This window comes from Typopeltis vanoorti, chromosome 17 (genome assembly GCF_054136105.1).
Source record: "Typopeltis vanoorti isolate ZY-2024b chromosome 17, IOZ_Tvanoo_1.0, whole genome shotgun sequence".
Classification (NCBI taxonomy): Eukaryota; Metazoa; Arthropoda; class Arachnida; order Uropygi; family Thelyphonidae; genus Typopeltis; species Typopeltis vanoorti.
Window position 1 is genome coordinate 88,227,668 of NC_143565.1, and position 16,827 is coordinate 88,244,494.

The 16,827-nt window shown below is 35.6% G+C and overlaps 1 protein-coding gene across 1 annotated transcript in view; it reads left to right on the plus strand.

The window, feature by feature from the left end:
• The window catches only part of LOC150097610 (transcriptional adapter 2-beta-like), a 226,707-nt gene that overhangs the window by 83,061 nt on the left and 126,819 nt on the right, over window positions 1-16,827 (plus strand). Inside the window, exon 5 of the mRNA XM_090406959.1 lies at window positions 6,894-6,937. Within this exon, the coding sequence (XP_090263085.1) occupies window positions 6,894-6,937 (44 nt within the window). The remainder of the gene's footprint in view (window positions 1-6,893; window positions 6,938-16,827) is intronic.

Sequence of the window (16,827 nt, forward strand, 5' to 3'; positions counted from 1 at the left end):
ATGGGTGCCGCACTTGCTCACAGCAGATCAGAAATGTTCTCGCATGAAAATCTCTGAACAGTGCTTGGCACATATTAACAAGAATAAAACTGATTTTGTGTGTCAATTTATTACTGTGAATGAGACTTGGATTCATCATTACACACCAGAATCCAAACAGCAGTCAAAACAGTGGACAGAAGCTGGTTGTTCAGCGCCAAAGATAAAATCGGTTCCATCAGCAGGAAAGGTCATGGCATCAGTGTTTTGGGATGCTAAAGGCATTTTGTTTATTAATTATCTTGAAAAGGGTAAAACAGTAACCAGGGAATATTATTCCAATCTTTTAACCAGACTAGACAAAAAAATTCGTGAGAAACGACCAGGTTTGCAGAGGAAAAAAATCATCTTTCATCAGGACAATGCACCTGCCCACAAAGGTGTTTTGGCAATGGGAAAATTAAGGGATGTGCACTATGAATTGTTGGAACACCCACCCTATTTCCCAGATTTGGCTTCCTCTGACTTCTGTCTCTCCCCAAAACTAAAATTTTTCCTCGTTGGTCAGTGTTTTTCTTCGAATCAAGAGGTGATTGCAGCTGTAGAGGGTATTTTGAATCTTACTGAGAACCACTACAGGGATGGGATAATGGTGCTGGATGGTTTGGTTTATAGTTTATTTGGCACAAAAACTAAAGGTCATACTATGCTATACTAGTTACAACTATACATAAGCAGTTAAAGAAAATTGTAAACAATATGCCTTTACAAAAATTTGGTTCCACAAAGCAAGCATCTACATAGAAACAGAATTGCTGCAGAGGGCACAGCAAAACACAAGGTTAAAGGTTATAGTAGCACAAATATTGTCAAGAAAGGTTACACAAATATACACGGTGCCCTACAGCAATACATAATGAGTGAAAAAAATTCATAAATAATATGTATGCACAAAAGTTAAGCTGGACAACGCAGTATCAACATATAAACAAAATTACTGCAGCATTTAAGGCAGTTTATTTTTAAAACAAAATCAGTTTTATTCTTGTTAAAATGCTCCAAGCACTGTTCAGAGATTTTCATTTAAGTGTGTTTTTGATCCGAAACCAAATGAAATGGCTCGGCCACCAACTTAGACACTCATCCTCTGTACCCTTTGATGCTGTGGTCCTCTGTGCCCCTACAGATGGAAAAAGAAAAAGCGGCAGACGCCAAACTTCATATTGGAAAATACATCAGCAATATTCTCCCCGTTTTTTTCCCCCAACTCTCTGCATCAGAAAACAGTCAATTAGCATATGACAGATAAGCCTGGTTTTGCTTCACGTCATAACAACCTCCAAGTCCTATCTTAGTGTACACAGACTACTTATTTGTTTTGATTGGTTTCCCTATTTATAATTGTAAAATTATAAATAAATGATGATAACAAAGTGAAAAAACTTCCAATAATTATCAAATCTTATATTTCTGTCTTCTAAGGCATTTTTTAATTGAATCAATGCACTTTTTTCCTGGTCTTCTTCTGGGTCTTTTTCCTGCCAATCTGGCAGAGAACTCTTGTTTTGCTAATCCTTCCTCTCCAATTCTGTTTAAGTGACCATAACAGCTGAGATTAGCTCTGCTAACATGCTCCTGGATGCTAATAATGTCAATTTCTTTCCTAATATCCTCATTTTTAATATGATACTGCCATTGATGCCATCTATTCACTTCACTAATCTTTCTCAGGACTCTCATATCTGCAGTCTCTACTCTGTGGTCAAGTGTTTTATTTCTAACCCAGCTCTCACATTAATAAGTTAAAATTGGCTTGAACACTGTCTTGTATACAGTTAATTTAGTGTTTTTGACGAATTTCTCCCTTATTCCATATAAATTTATTCAGTTGACTTCCCACTACACCAGCTTTGTTGATTCTGTTGTCTATTTCCATATTTAATTTGCCATCTTCACTAAAAATGTGCCAGTAGCTGAAATGTTTTACTTGTTCTATAGGTTCTCCATTCACAATGTAGTTGATATTTTCAATGCTTTTGCCTATTTTCATTGTCTTTGTCTTGTTATTGCTGACATTCAAACCATATCTGTTACAACAGTTATTCAGTTTAGTTAGAGAATCTTCCAGACTTGTACTGGATTTATTTAGAAGTATAACATCATCCACATAAAGTAAAGAGTTGAGATTAACATTTCCAATTTTGATATCAGGTTCATCATCATCAAATTCCTGCCATGTATCCTCAAGGGGTGTACAGGATATGATAGTACTACATGAAAAATTTACATCATTACTAACTTCCTATGTACAATTTTGCTCCAAATCAGTCTGTTACTTGTCATGACTCCAACATTATCAAATCTTATATTTCTATCTTCTAAGGCACTTTTTATTGTATCAATCTACCTATATCTTTGTCTTCCTCTGGGTCGTTTTCCTGCCAACCTGGCAGAGAACATTTGTTTTGCTAATCTTTCCTCGCCCATTCTGTTTAAGTGATCATACCACCTGAGATTAGCTCTGCTAACGCACTCCTGGATGCTGACAATTTCAAGTTCTTTCCTAATATAATCGTTTTTAATATGATATTGCCATTGATGCCATCTGTTCACACCTCTAATCTTTCTCAGAACTCTCATATCAGCGGTCTCTACTCTTTGGTCAAGTGTTTTACTTCTTCTGACCCAGTTCTCAGATCCATAAGTTAAAACTGGTTTGAACACTGTCTTGCATACAGCTAATTTAGTTTTCCGACTAATTTCTCTCTTATTCCATATGAATTTATTCAATTGACTTCCTACCATACCAGCTTTGTTGATTCTGTTGTCTATTTCCATATTTAATTTACCATCTTCACTAAAAATCGTTCCTAAGTAGCTGAAATGTTTTACTTGTTCCACAGGTTCCCCATTCAACACAGTTGACATTTTCAATGCTTGTGCCTATTTTCATTACTTTGTCTTTTTATTGCTGACCCTCATACCACATCTATCACAACAGTTATTGAGTTTAGTCAGAGAATCTTGCAGAGGATTTGTTCAGTATAATACCCTACTTCATCATCATCATCAAATTCCTTACATGTACCCTCAAGGAGTGTACAGGATATGATAGTACTACATATCATAGAGCTGACATTAACATCTCCAATTTTGATATCATGTTTAATACCACTTTCCTTCATAATGTGATCCATATAGATAATGAATAACAGTGGGGATAATGTACATCCTTGTCTCACACCAGGTTTAACATTAAACCATCTTCCTGTACTTCCTTCCATTCTTCATTTCCTACAATTCAAATAAAAACTAAGTATTGCTTGATATAATGCCCCATTGACACCATATAACTGTAGCGTATTGAATAGCTTCTCTCTTGGCACCTTGTAATATGCCTTTTCCAAATTGACAAAACTTAAATACAGATCTTTGTTGTATTCCCGTGATTTCTTTACTATTTGTCGTAAAGTGAAGATCTGATCCTGACAGCCTCTATTTGACCTGAATCCAGCTTGTTCTTCACCAAGCTTTTCTTCCACAATTCTTCTCAACTGTTTCTGAAGTATACTTGCATGTATCTTACCAGGAACACTCAGTAGGGATATACCTCTGTAATTCTCACATTCAGTTTTATTTCCCTTTTTATATATAGGTACTATAAGAGCTCTACTCCAATCGTCTGGAATTCGTCCCTCTGTCCAGGCATTCTGAACTATGCAGTGCAGCCACTGCATAGTTCAGAATGCTTTTTCTACTTTAAGTATGTATATGTATTCCTGACTGCATGCCTGATCAGTGATTTTTATCACTGTGCTATCAATGCTTGTTTCATTTAGCAAATTTTCAGAATAATTGCTCCATACGTCAAGGATATCTTTTTCTCCCGTTTTCACGTCACCTTTATCATCTCTAACTCCTTTTACAGCACTCTTTCCTCCATTCCTGAGCATCTTCAACAACCTCCAGAATATTTTGCCACCTTCTTGATATTTATTTTCTATGTTCTTGCCAAAGTCCTCCAATGACTTTTGTTTAGCTAGTTTTACACACTGTTTAACTTTCCTACATTTGTCTCTGTATTCTGTAAGAGCACAAGCTGACTTATTTGCCAGGAACTTTTGATATGCTTTCTTCTTTTCCTTCACTGCCTCTTTAACTTCCTGTGTCCACCAGGGAGTTCTGATTTTTTTATCCTTGCACACAACCTCACCACATGCCTCTCTGGCAGAATTAATCAATGTTTTCTTCAGAGTTTGCCACTGAATCTCCAAGGTTTGATTCCTGTTCTCAAACTCTTTCATTTTCTTTTCAATAATCTTATGTATTTTAGTCTACAGTTCACAACTGAGAGCTGCTCAACTTTTATTCGCTTTAAAACTTTCTTACATGTTATTCTTTTCAATATGAAATTCAATTTTATCCTGCTCAAGACTAAATAGTGATCACTTCCAATTTCAAATCGTCTGTACACTCTGGTGTCCTGCACCAGGGAGAAAACATTACTATCAACAATAACATAGTCAATGAGACTTTTTTTATTCCTTGCCTCTTCTCTCCATGTGAATTTGTGCACATTTTTATGTTGGAACAGAACATGGTGTTTAGTAATAACCAGACCATGTACTGAGGAGAAATCCAACAGGTATATGCCATTATTATTAGCTTTGCTCTTTTCTTCAAATTTTCCCAAAACATTTTTGTATGTCTGACAATCACTTCCTACTCTGCTATTTAGATCCCCAACAAGGACCAACTTTTCCTTTTTCATTGTGTCAGTAACTTTCTCTAAAGCGTCAAAAAATTCCTCCACTTCTACCTTAGTAGAACCTTAGTAGAACTTTCTGTGGGACCATGGGTGCAAATAAGTCTCATTGTTCAGTTCCCCATTCTGATATTTGCCCAAATCACTCTACTTGACACTGCCTGCCATTCAAGAAGATGAGCCTCGTATTTTGTGTTGAATACTATGGCTACTCCTTTTCCTTGATTATCATTGTCTGAATATAACATTTTGTATTTATTGCTCAGACAGATCTCACCAGATTTTGTCTTTTTTGTTTCAGTCACCCCTATTATGTCGTTTTGGTACTTATCTTATTCCTCCGCTAGCTCCATTTCTTTGCCATTCAGGCTTCTTATGTTGATAGTACCGATCTTTAACTCTGGTGATGTTGAGTTGGTGTGTGTTTTCAGATTTGTTCCAGTAGCTGACTTTTCGCCGTTCGCCCTGGTCCCCCGGCAAAAACAACCGGGGATTTGTTTAACCAGGCCATGCCCCAGCAGGCATGAAATTTTGTCATGTTGTACTATCATTTTGTATTTTGGTTTAACCAATAGGAATACATTTTGGTCGTCTATATCCCAAATTGCCAGCCCATCCTCGTTCTTTCAGTATCCAGGTAGATACCCAATAGGGTGCACCACAAGAAGGTGAGGATTGGACATTAGGTCAGAAGCCCTGGTCGGTTCTCTGCATTCCTTTAAAGGCTATGTGGAGGTTTCCTCTCAGTTATACAGCTTTGACCCTTAAGCCCTCTACTTACACCACATAACTGTAGGATTTTGAACTAGTTTTCACTTGGCACTGTATTACTTTTTGCTTGGCATTTTGTCTTTTTCAGATATATAAAACTGAAATATGAATCCTTGTTATATTTCCATGATTCTACAAATATTTGTCCTTAAGTACATAATTAGGTTTAATGACATGAAAACCCATTGAATTAAACATAGGTTTAATACATATAGTATTTCAGCCATCATCAGCCAGTAATACGATATAAACATCGTAATAAAACACACCAAAATATACAAAAAATTAGTGGAAGATGTTAGACTTTTGTGTAAAGAGGGACTTCTTTTATGGATGCTGGTAGCTAGTCTTGACTTTTGGTCATTAGGTCTAAGAATTTAAGAGAAGGGTTCCTTTTCAGCATTATGCTTTGTATTCCAAGAATTATTACTTAAACAATATCCAGTATATTAACAGGAAATTTTTGACTTATATTTTCTAGAGTTTGAGTTTTAAGATATAAGGTTAACTTTTAGAATACGTTTCTCTAATAATAAAAATTAATCAAAAGCTTTATCTTTAAAAGTTTACTCTTGAATTTTTATCTCCCACCCCAAGCCTACTTTTTTTATTTCTTGAAAATACAGAGTCCTTGATTAAGTTTGCTACTTTGCCAGTAGGTGACATCACCTTCACAGACAGCTGCAGAATTGTGATTTAATAAATATTTTTGTATTATAGAAAGATAAAATAAATAGAATGGGGGGAGTAGGATGATCAGAAAAGACTGTATGAGATCTGGCCATTTTGTTTAAATCCATAAAAGGAAGTATCCATTAATATAATACAAAAAGATGTGATTCTCTCATGTGGTACCATCATTTGAAATTTTGGTTTAAGCCAATAAGAATACAGTTTGGTCGGCTAAATTCCAAATTGCCAGCCCATCCTCGTTCAATCAGTATCCAGGTAGATACCTAACAGGGTTAGGATTAGACATTAGATCAGAAGCCTTGGTCAGTTCTCTGTATTCCTTTAAAGGCTGTGTGGAGGTCTCCTCTCAGTTATATAGCTTTGACCCTTAAACACCCAAAAATTTTAAATTTTACATGTAGTACTATCATATCCTGTACACCTCTTGAGGGTATATATCAGGAATTTGATGATGATGATGATGAAAAAGATGCGATTTCGTGTGGCATATAAAATGCTGCTTATTGTTAAACTTGTTTTGCTTTACAGTTTTTTATCCATCATTTTCCTTTTTAAATTCTTAAAAATATTGTTAGTAGAATTTACCTCAATATTGTATTTATATAGTGGATTTCTTTCATCATGAAATAACTTCTGTATATTCCGAATTGCATATTTTTAGCTTACATGCTGATTTACATTACAGGGAAGAAGTTGCTCAATGTATTGGTAGTAACAAATCAATAGAAGGTGAGTAATAATAATTAAATCCTAAATATTAACTATTGTCCTCTTTATATATTCTTTCTTTTGCTGTTATATTTTATTATACTGTATGTTTTATGTCAATCCTACCCATGAAAGATTATAAACGTTTATTGCTGTGAGTGAGTGATTGCATTTTCAATATACGTTGGCGTCCTAATCCTAAGAACAGACACTATTTCTGAAGATTACAACCACAAATTTGGATGAATCAGCTTGTGGCAATTTGTATAAGTGACAATTTCGAGTAGAAAGCAGGTACACATTCAAATTTTCGAATCACATGGTAGCACTCCTCAGGATAAAAGGCTGTGCTAAGTTAATTGTGTTTGAAGTAAGCCCTTTTCGTGAAGGAATAAAGTTGCAAACTTGGATGTCTTCTAATGCCTCAAGGACATCATCTAAATGATTTCATGTGGGGAAGAATTATTGGAACACCTCAAGAAGGCTGCAGAATTGCTGATATTGCCAGACAATTTGGAATCTCACATAGTGCTATATCCAGGCTCTGGGCGACGTCTCAAACCAATGGAATATATTCCTGCAGTTTGCTAAGAGTTCGCTCTCACTCTGCTATGGAGCATGAAGACATATTTTTGGTTATAACAGCAAAACAATTAATCACACTGCAGGTCAGCTTGCATGTGGCTCTATTCAAGCACAGGTACACAGATATTATTATTATCTGAGACCTCAAGGGAGGCTGAAATCACCCAAACCAGCTGTGATACCTTCCCTTAAATTCATTCACACTAGATGCACTCACTACCCCTAAGGGCAAATTATTCCACTCACTCACTGCTCTCTGGGAGAAAAACTTAGCTCTTACCCCTTTCTTGACTGTGAACAAACTTAACTTCCATGGATGCCCCAGTGTTCTCTCCTCACCTTCTGTTTAATGAAAAATTTCATCAGTTGATATCCTATAAAACACATTCAAAAGTATATTATCTTTATAACTTTTTTTTGCACCCTTTCCACAGCCTCTTTATCCCCTTGGAACCTTGGAGACCAAATCTGCATGCGATAATCCGGGTGTGGTCTTATCAAGGCCTTGTAAAGAAGCAGAATTACTTCCTTATCCTTACATGTCAAGGTTTGCTTCAACATTGCAATTATCCTCTGAGTTGTATTTTCAACTTTTGCTATGTGATCTTTATCATCATCAAATTCCTGACATTTACCCTTAAGGGGTGTACAGGATATGATAGTACTACATGAAAAATTTACATCATTACTAACTTCCTATCTACAATTTTCCATCAAATCAATCTGTTACCTGTCAAGGCTCCAACATTCAGATCTTATATTTCTATCTTCTAAGGCACTTTTTACCATATCAATCCACCTATATCTTGGTCTTCCTCTGTGTCATTTTCCTGCCAACCTGGCAGAGAACACTTGTTTTGCTAATTTTTCTTCTCTCATTCTGTTTAAATGACTGTACCACCTAAGATTAGCTCTGCTAACAACGTCAAGTTATTTCCAATCCTCATTTTAAATATGATATTGCCATTGATGCCATCTGTGCACGTCCCTAATCTTTCTTAGGACTATCATATCTGCAGTCTCTAGTCTTTGGTCAAGTGTTTTAAACACTGTCTTGTATATAGATAATTTAGTGTTTTGGCTAATTTCTCTCTTATTCCATATAAATTTATTCAGTTGACTTCCTACCATACCAGCTTTGTTGATTCGATTGTCTATTTCCATATTTAATTTACCATCTTCAATAAAAATCGTGCCGAAGTAGCTGAAATGTTTTGTTCTATAGGTTCTCCATTCAAAATACAGTTGATATTTTCATTGCTTCTGCCTATTTTCATTGGCTTTGTCTTGTTATTGCTGACCTTCATACCATATCTGTTGCAACAGTTATTCAATGTAGTCAGGGTGTCTTGCAGATTTGTAGCAGATTTATTTAGAAGTATAACATCACTTGCATAAACCAAAGAGCTGACATTAATATCTCCAATTTTGATATCAGGTTTAATTCCACATTCTTTCATAATGTACATCCTTGTCTGACAACAGATTTAACTTCAAACCATCTTCCTGTACTTCCTTCAATTCTAACTGCTTAATTCACAATACTCACATAAAGACTAAATATTGTCTATTGCTTGATATAATGCCCCACTGACACCATACAACTGTAGCGTTTTGAATAGCTTCTCTCTTGGCACCTTGTCATATGCTTTTTTCAGATCTACAAAATTTAAATATAGATCTTTGTTATATTCCCATGACTTCTCCATTATTTGTTGAGAAGTCATGGGAATGACTATGTAACCTTTGAACTTTAAATTCCTATTCATCGATATGCCAAGATCCCTTGCCTCTTCAGTTTCATGTTGCATAACCCTGCTAATGTAATATGCTGCTGCAACTCTAATCATGCCAAAGTGCATAACTTTATGCTTGCTAACATTAAACTGATAGCCATTTTCGTTTGCCCAAATTTCCAGCCTATTCAAATCATTTTGTAATTGCTGAATATCAGTTGCATTCCTGATTGCCTTGCCTATCTTCACATCGGCAAACAGTTGCGTATTTCCTGTTAGACCTTTCCTAATATCATTAATATATAGATTGAACAACAGTGACCAAGGACTGAACTTTGAGGTACACCACTGGTCACCTTAAATCTGGCAGATTCACACCCACTGTATACCCTTTTTGATATCTGAATGTCAATCATCCCCTGATCCAAGAATTTATATTCCAGTCCCATTTTCTCCAGTTAATGCATACCTTTCGTGTTGTATCCTATTAAATGCCTTAGAAAAATCCAACATTATCAAAGTGTATCCATTCCCTTTATGCAACTCGACTGTAACATTGTTATAAAATATGAACAAATTGCTAAAACACGACCTTCCTTTAGTAAACCCATGCTGTTCCTTGCAGAGTATAGCATGTTTGTCTGCCCATTGCTGTATGTGAGTTCTTACACACTGCACTAAGATCTTCACTACCACACCAAAGATACTGGTAGGTCAGTAGTTACACACATCAGTTTTTGCACTATCCTTGTACAATATGGAACTATCATACATTCGTTCCATTCCTGTAGTATCATTCCTGAGCTGAGACTCATGTTATACAATCATGTGAAAGGCATACCCAATTCGGCTGAACATTCCTTTACCAAATGGGCTGATATTCCATCTGTCCCTATAGACAAATTGTTATCCAGGTTATGCAACAGCTGTTCAACCTTATTTTCATGAACTTCTAACTCTTCATCCAGTGTAGTAGTAGCACTGTGCACCATGTTACATACACCTGGTTTATATATCTTAGCAAAGTGAGCACTCATTAATTGAACAATCTCATTAGCTTCTGACACTCGAGTGCCATCAGCATTCAATAAAGTTATTCTTCCACATTCATTCTTTCTTTCTTTTGCTTGCGACATAATGATAAAATTCTTTTGGATTGCCTTTAGCTTGCATGGCCAGTTTATTTTCATAATCTGATTTAGCTTTCCTCACAATACTCGTTACTTTTCTGGCCTGAGCCGGCCTGTTGGCCACGTGGTTAGCATATCCGCTCTTCAGCCAAAAGGTTGCAGGTTCGAATCCTGACATGGGCATGGATGTTTGTGATTGTCTGTGAAAATACTAGTGGTGGTGTAGTTGGTAGAAAGTTGTAGAGTTAGTGCCCTCCCTCGATGAGTATTGGACTCCCTGGAGGTGTCACAAATAATAATAATAATATTTCGTAACTCCTCGTTCTTATTCTTATGATATTCTTTCCACATGATCTTCTTATGGATCTCTTGCTTAATAAGATTGCACATCCATTTCACTCCCAACCTTTTTATTCTTCGAGCACTAGGAATACATTCAGATACTGCCTCATTTAAGCACTTTTTCAAGAATCCCAAGCATTGCTGACATTTTTCCCATTCAGTAACTGATACCATGGGACCAAAGATAGTGTTCTCCTGAGTTGATCATAATTTCCAGCTTTGTAGTTCAGCATGTAACCTGTTTTAATTAAAGCATCAATACAGTTAGATACTTCCCAAGAAAGTACAGCATTATCAATGTCACCAGTTGGTGGTAAAATTGCCATATTCTTGACAGAGAATATGGCCATTTTTTGCCTATGAGCAAATCCAACACTCTTTAATCTTGAGTTCCTTCTTTCACATGCTGCTTGACAAAGTGCCATGAAGAACTGAAGCAGAACTGGAAGTATTGTGCATGCTTGAATGAAAAAACATAACTGGTAAACAGCTGGATAGAGCTGTGTAAATGAGGTAGATACAAATATGAACGATGTGGAAGAGTTTTTGGAACTAGTGAGAAAGAGTACCATTAGTCTTGGTCTTTCAGAAAGATGTTTCGAGAGTTATTTAGCTGTTATGTTAGAAAAGTAACTGGAATAACAGTGCTGGAAGAAATTTATAGCAACTTTGGAACTTGATAAATGAAGTTTCTTATATAGGAAGAGAAATGTTTAGCAGATATTAAGGTTCCATTAGTGCAGTAATGATTTAATGGATGTTTCGACAGATACTGTAAGTTGATTTTTAAGTGTTCGATCATTTTTCCTTGGGAATCCTTCTTATAGGAAGAGGAAGAAGATTGTGAATATTGAAGATAAAAGTAGAGTTTTTTGTTGGATTTTTCTAGAAGGCATTAAAGAAGGAACTCTAGACAGCGTTCAAATTTGAAGTTTTTATTGTCACTAACTGAGATATCACTAACTGAGAATATCACTAACTGAGAATAGGGAATCTACAGTTATTTATAGTTATTTATCTACACTTTATCACAAGATAAAGTGGTTTTCAGGAGAACTTTTTCTGCTGAAGAAATAAACTGTTTTTTGTTTTTCTTTTTCCCAAGAGAGGTCTATTTGCAATTAATAGAATGTTCTGTTTAGCTGGCATGTTTTTGAGCTCAAAAACCAGATAAGATGTGATTTAGTAAATTATCTTTTTAGATTTTAAGTTGTGGTTAAAGTTCAGAATGTTGTAAATTTCTTTAATTAGTTTTAGTATCATTAAACTGTTTTTTATATATTGAAGTGTGATGATTCAATTTACTTAATTATTGTTGAGGTTGAGATTGAATCTTGAGAATAATTGAGAATTATCATAGCAAAATTACATATATCTAGGATCTTATTTGTGTGCTTAGATTTCAGTATTAAAATCTTGCCAACTATTTATACAATTGGCACAGCAGACAGGATTTAATTAAACTTTTCACAAATAATAGAAGTTTAGATGATGATAAGGCTATGCAAATGAATGATATATCCCCATGTATTTTTAAGGAAGGTGCAAAAAAGTTAGCTGTGCTCTTGACATGGTTATTTAATGAAAGTCTTGTGAGGAAAACATTCCTAAAGAGTGGAAAGAAGATAAAATAGTAATAGCCACTTCACAAACATTGTTCCAGGACAGAAGTTTCCAATTATAGACCACTCTGTATATCTGTATTGTAGTCGTGGTATTGGAGAGGTTGGTTAGGAGTTAGATAGAATACAGGATTGGGTTGATGGGCATAGGACTTTTTATAATGATGATCAATATTGGTTTGTAAAGGATATTTTGTTTTAGCAATCTACTTGGATTTTATGATAAGGTGACAAATATGTTGGATAAGGGAGATTCGTATACAGCGATATTCTTGGACTTTGCAAAGGTATTTAATAATTACCCCATGACAAATTGATGTATAAGCTGCAGAGATGGGATTGGATAACAGATTGTTTTTTCTGAATGACAGCAAGTTGTGTGTGATGGAACAGTGTCTCAGAAAAGGAAGGTGACTAGCGCATCCCTCGGAGTTCTGTTCTTGGGCCCCTACTGTTTCTTATTTGTTAATGATATTTCATGTAGATTGACTGGTGATCTTCAGCTGTTTGCTTACAGTGCAAAGTTAGGTAGAAATATCCAGAGTATTGCTGATGTTCTTCTCTACAAGGAAGAGTTGAATAAACTTTTAGCTTGGATAAATGAGTGGGGGGAAGGGTTGTAGTTTTGATCTTAATAAATTCAAGGTGCTGCACTTTGGAGGGCAGAGATATATAAGGCTGCATACTCTGGTGGCAGAGATGTTTCAGGAAGTGGATGAGATTTGAGATCTTGGGGTGATGGGAGACAGTGGACTAAAGTTCTGAGACCACATTGGAAGTGCCGCAAGGACTCTACATTATATTGCTTTAGGACTCTACATTATATTGACATATAAGGATAAAGTGGTGGTGCCTCTGTATAATGCATTGGTCAGCCCACACATGAACTATTATATGCAAATTTGGTCAGTTTTCATTGTGATGTGGAAACACTCGAGAGGATCCAGAGAATAACGACCAAAGTGATATCAGAAATCTGGAGGGTCGGTTATACAGAGTGGTTGAGAGAATGTATATTTCAGAGTTTGGTGGATAGGAGGAAAAGAGGCAATATGATAGAGACCTTCAGGTTAGTTAGGGATTTTTCCAAATCAGTACAAAAGGAATTATAAAAAGAATGGAGAGTAAGATGAGAACAATAAGAGACCATCACTGGGAATTGTGTAAAAATGTGGTGAAAAAAAATGTGACATGTAGATTTTTAACATTGATAGTGAAGCACATTGCCAGAATGCATTGTTAAATCAGAGAGTGTAAATGACTTCAAGATTCAATATGATGATCAGTTAAGTAGCCTTCCCACATTGAGTCTACTGACTCCATGGAGGTTATTGTAATAATGAATTGAAAACAGAAGAAATGAAAATGCTTTTTAAATTATTGTTTTGTTTCTTTGTGATGTATAAATGGTTTTGCTTTTATTTTAACACCAACTCTCCATGTTATCGATATTTGATTCTTCTTCTTAGTTGAGAGTGATGTTCATGCAAGATAACTACTCCCCCCCCCCCTGTTTTGGAAGCCTTGATTTGGCTTGAAAAAATTTACACTGTTGTTTCTAGAGCTGAGTTTCTGGACTATTGAAATAAAAACAAATTTTTTAAAAATATAAGAGAAAATAATCTTTGCCTGCCCACACTACTAATGTACTATTGTTTACAGCCTTTAAAAGTGGGAGTGATATAAAAGGTGAATTTGGTGATGAAAGATATAGGTCCACGAGCTACAAACCCTTTTGGCAGGGAAGACTAGATAGGAAATACCCTTTCTATTCTTGTTTTTTGATATCCTTGTCTGTTGGTTAGGAAAGATATCATACAATCATCTCCATGAGTTTTGGTTCCTTCCCCCTCCCCCAAAACACACACACACACACCAGAATAGTATAAAAAAGTTTTTTGTAACCTTCAGTCTTTTATCATTTGTTCAGTATGTGTCAAACTTTGTGGTGCCCACAGTTCACCTTGATCTGTAAGTTTAGTTTTTGTTTTTGTCAAAAACAGGTATTTTTGACAAATTATAATGTATTTTACTGTGTAACTATCACGTGTAACAAAATACAGACAGACCCCAAGATATATAAATTCATGAGAAATTCACTCAGCCCCACATGCTGCATTGTCCTGTGTGCCTCTTGTTGTGAATGCACCTATATAGTGTTGTGCTTTTTTTTTTTTTTTTTTTTTTTTTTTTTTTTTTTTTTTTTTTTTTTTTTTAATAATGTTATTCACAATGGCTGGTAGTAAACATGCCTTTGAATCAAACATGAACCATCTCACAAACATACCACAATCGATCTAAAGATGAAATAATGATAAAAAAAAATATGATGAACGAAGCTTATCGGGTATAGCACGTGAACTTGGTCTTGCAGTATCGATGTAAATACCATAGTAAAGGATGCCTTGTATATAAAAGAACATGTTAAAGGAACAGCCAGCATGAAAACAGTCATAATAACAAAAAACATGAAGGCACACTAAAGGCAATAGAAAAATTGCTTAAGACATGGATGAAACACCAGATCCAGAAACATATTCCTTTGAGCTTTATGACAATACAGGCTAAGGCAAGGTTTATTTGCAGAAGTTAAGGGAAATATCCTGAAGGAACAGTTGTTTGCTGCAAGGAGTGGTTGGTTTGTAAGTTTTAAAACTCATGCAGGCTTTTGAAATGGCTATTCAATACACTACAGTTATATGATTCTAGTAGCAAGACTTAAACGTTGGTTAGACATAACTGGTAATTAGTTTACGGAATTAACAACGCATATGCGTTGTTAATTCCATAAACTAATTACCAGTTACAGTTATATGGTGTCAATGGGGCATTATATCAAGCAATACTTAGTCTTTATTTGAGTTGCAAGTCAGCAGTTAGAATTGAAGGACATACAGGAAGGTGGTTTAATGTTAAATATGGTGTGAGACAAGGATGTACATTATCCCCTCTGTTATTCATTATCTATATGGATCACATTATGAAGAAAAGTGGTATTAAACATATCAGAATTGGAGATGTTAATGTCAGCTCTTTGCTTTATGCAGACAATGTTATACTTCTGAATAAATCTGCTACAAGTTTGCAAGATTCCCTGACTAAATTGAATAACTGTTGTAATAGATATGGTATGAAGGTCAGCAATAATAAGATGAAGACAATGAAAATAGGTAGAATAATCATTGAAAATGTCAACTGTGTTTTGAATGGGGAACCTGTGGAACAAGTAAAACATTTCGGCTACTTAGGCATGATTTTTACTGAAGATGGTAAATTAAATATGGAAATAGACAACAGATTCAACAAAGCTGGTATGGTAGGAAGTCAATTGAATAAATTCATATGGAATAAGAGAGAAATTAGTCGGAACACAAAATTATGGATCTGAGAGCTGGGTCAGAAGTAAAACACTTGCCCAAAGACTAGAGACCGCAGATATGAGAGTCCTGAGAAAGATTAGAAGTGTGAACAGATGGCATCGATGGCAATATCATAATAAAAACAAGGATATTAGGAAAGAACTTGACATTGTCAACATCCAGGAATGCGTTAGCAGAGGTAATCTCAGGTGGTATGGTCACTTAAACAGAATGGGCGAAGAAAGATTAGCAAAACAAGTGTTCTCTGCCAGATTGGCAGCAAAATGACCCAGAGGAAGACCAGGATATAGGTGGATTGATACGGTACAAAGTGCCTTAGACGATAGAAATATAAGATCTGCTATATTGTTGGAGTCTTGACAAGTAACTGACTGAATTGGAGGAAAATTGTAGATAGGAAGTTAGTAATAATGTAATTTTTTTTCATGTTGTACTATCATATCCTGTACACCCCCTTGAGGGTACATGTCAGGAATTTGATGATGATGATTATTATTATTATGTGACACCTCCAGGTAGTCCAAAGACTCATCAAGGGAGAATGTGGCAACAGCATCGAACGATCGAACCCCTTCCAACTACTAAACACGCTCAAACTTGCTTAACTTGTTGCGTGAGCCATTAGTAGCAGAGGCTCTACCAATCAACCAACCTTTGCTGGCAATGGTTAGTCAATTGTAAAATATATTTGGTGTAGTAGATTTTTTTTTTAGGTAATATTACAGGTGTATTAAGTTTACTTTACTACTAATGGCTCACACAAAAAATTAAGGAAGTTTGAGTGTGGTTTGTAGTTGGAAGGGTATCAATCATTTGATGCTGTTGCCATATTCTCCCTCGATGAGTCTTTGGACTCATTGGAGGTATCATATAATAATAATCATCATCATCGAATTCCTGACACGTACCCTCAATGGGTGTACAGGATATGATAGTACTACATGAAAAATTTACATCATTACTAACTTCCTATCCTTACTTCCCAGTCCTATCCTTCAGTCTACTGAAGGATAGGACTGGGGAGTTTTTCCCTTTTGAGTGCTCTGCCTGTGTTTTATCATCAGTAGGTTAGATAAATTTCCTAAACATCGGCATATTGTTACTAAATTAATTTGA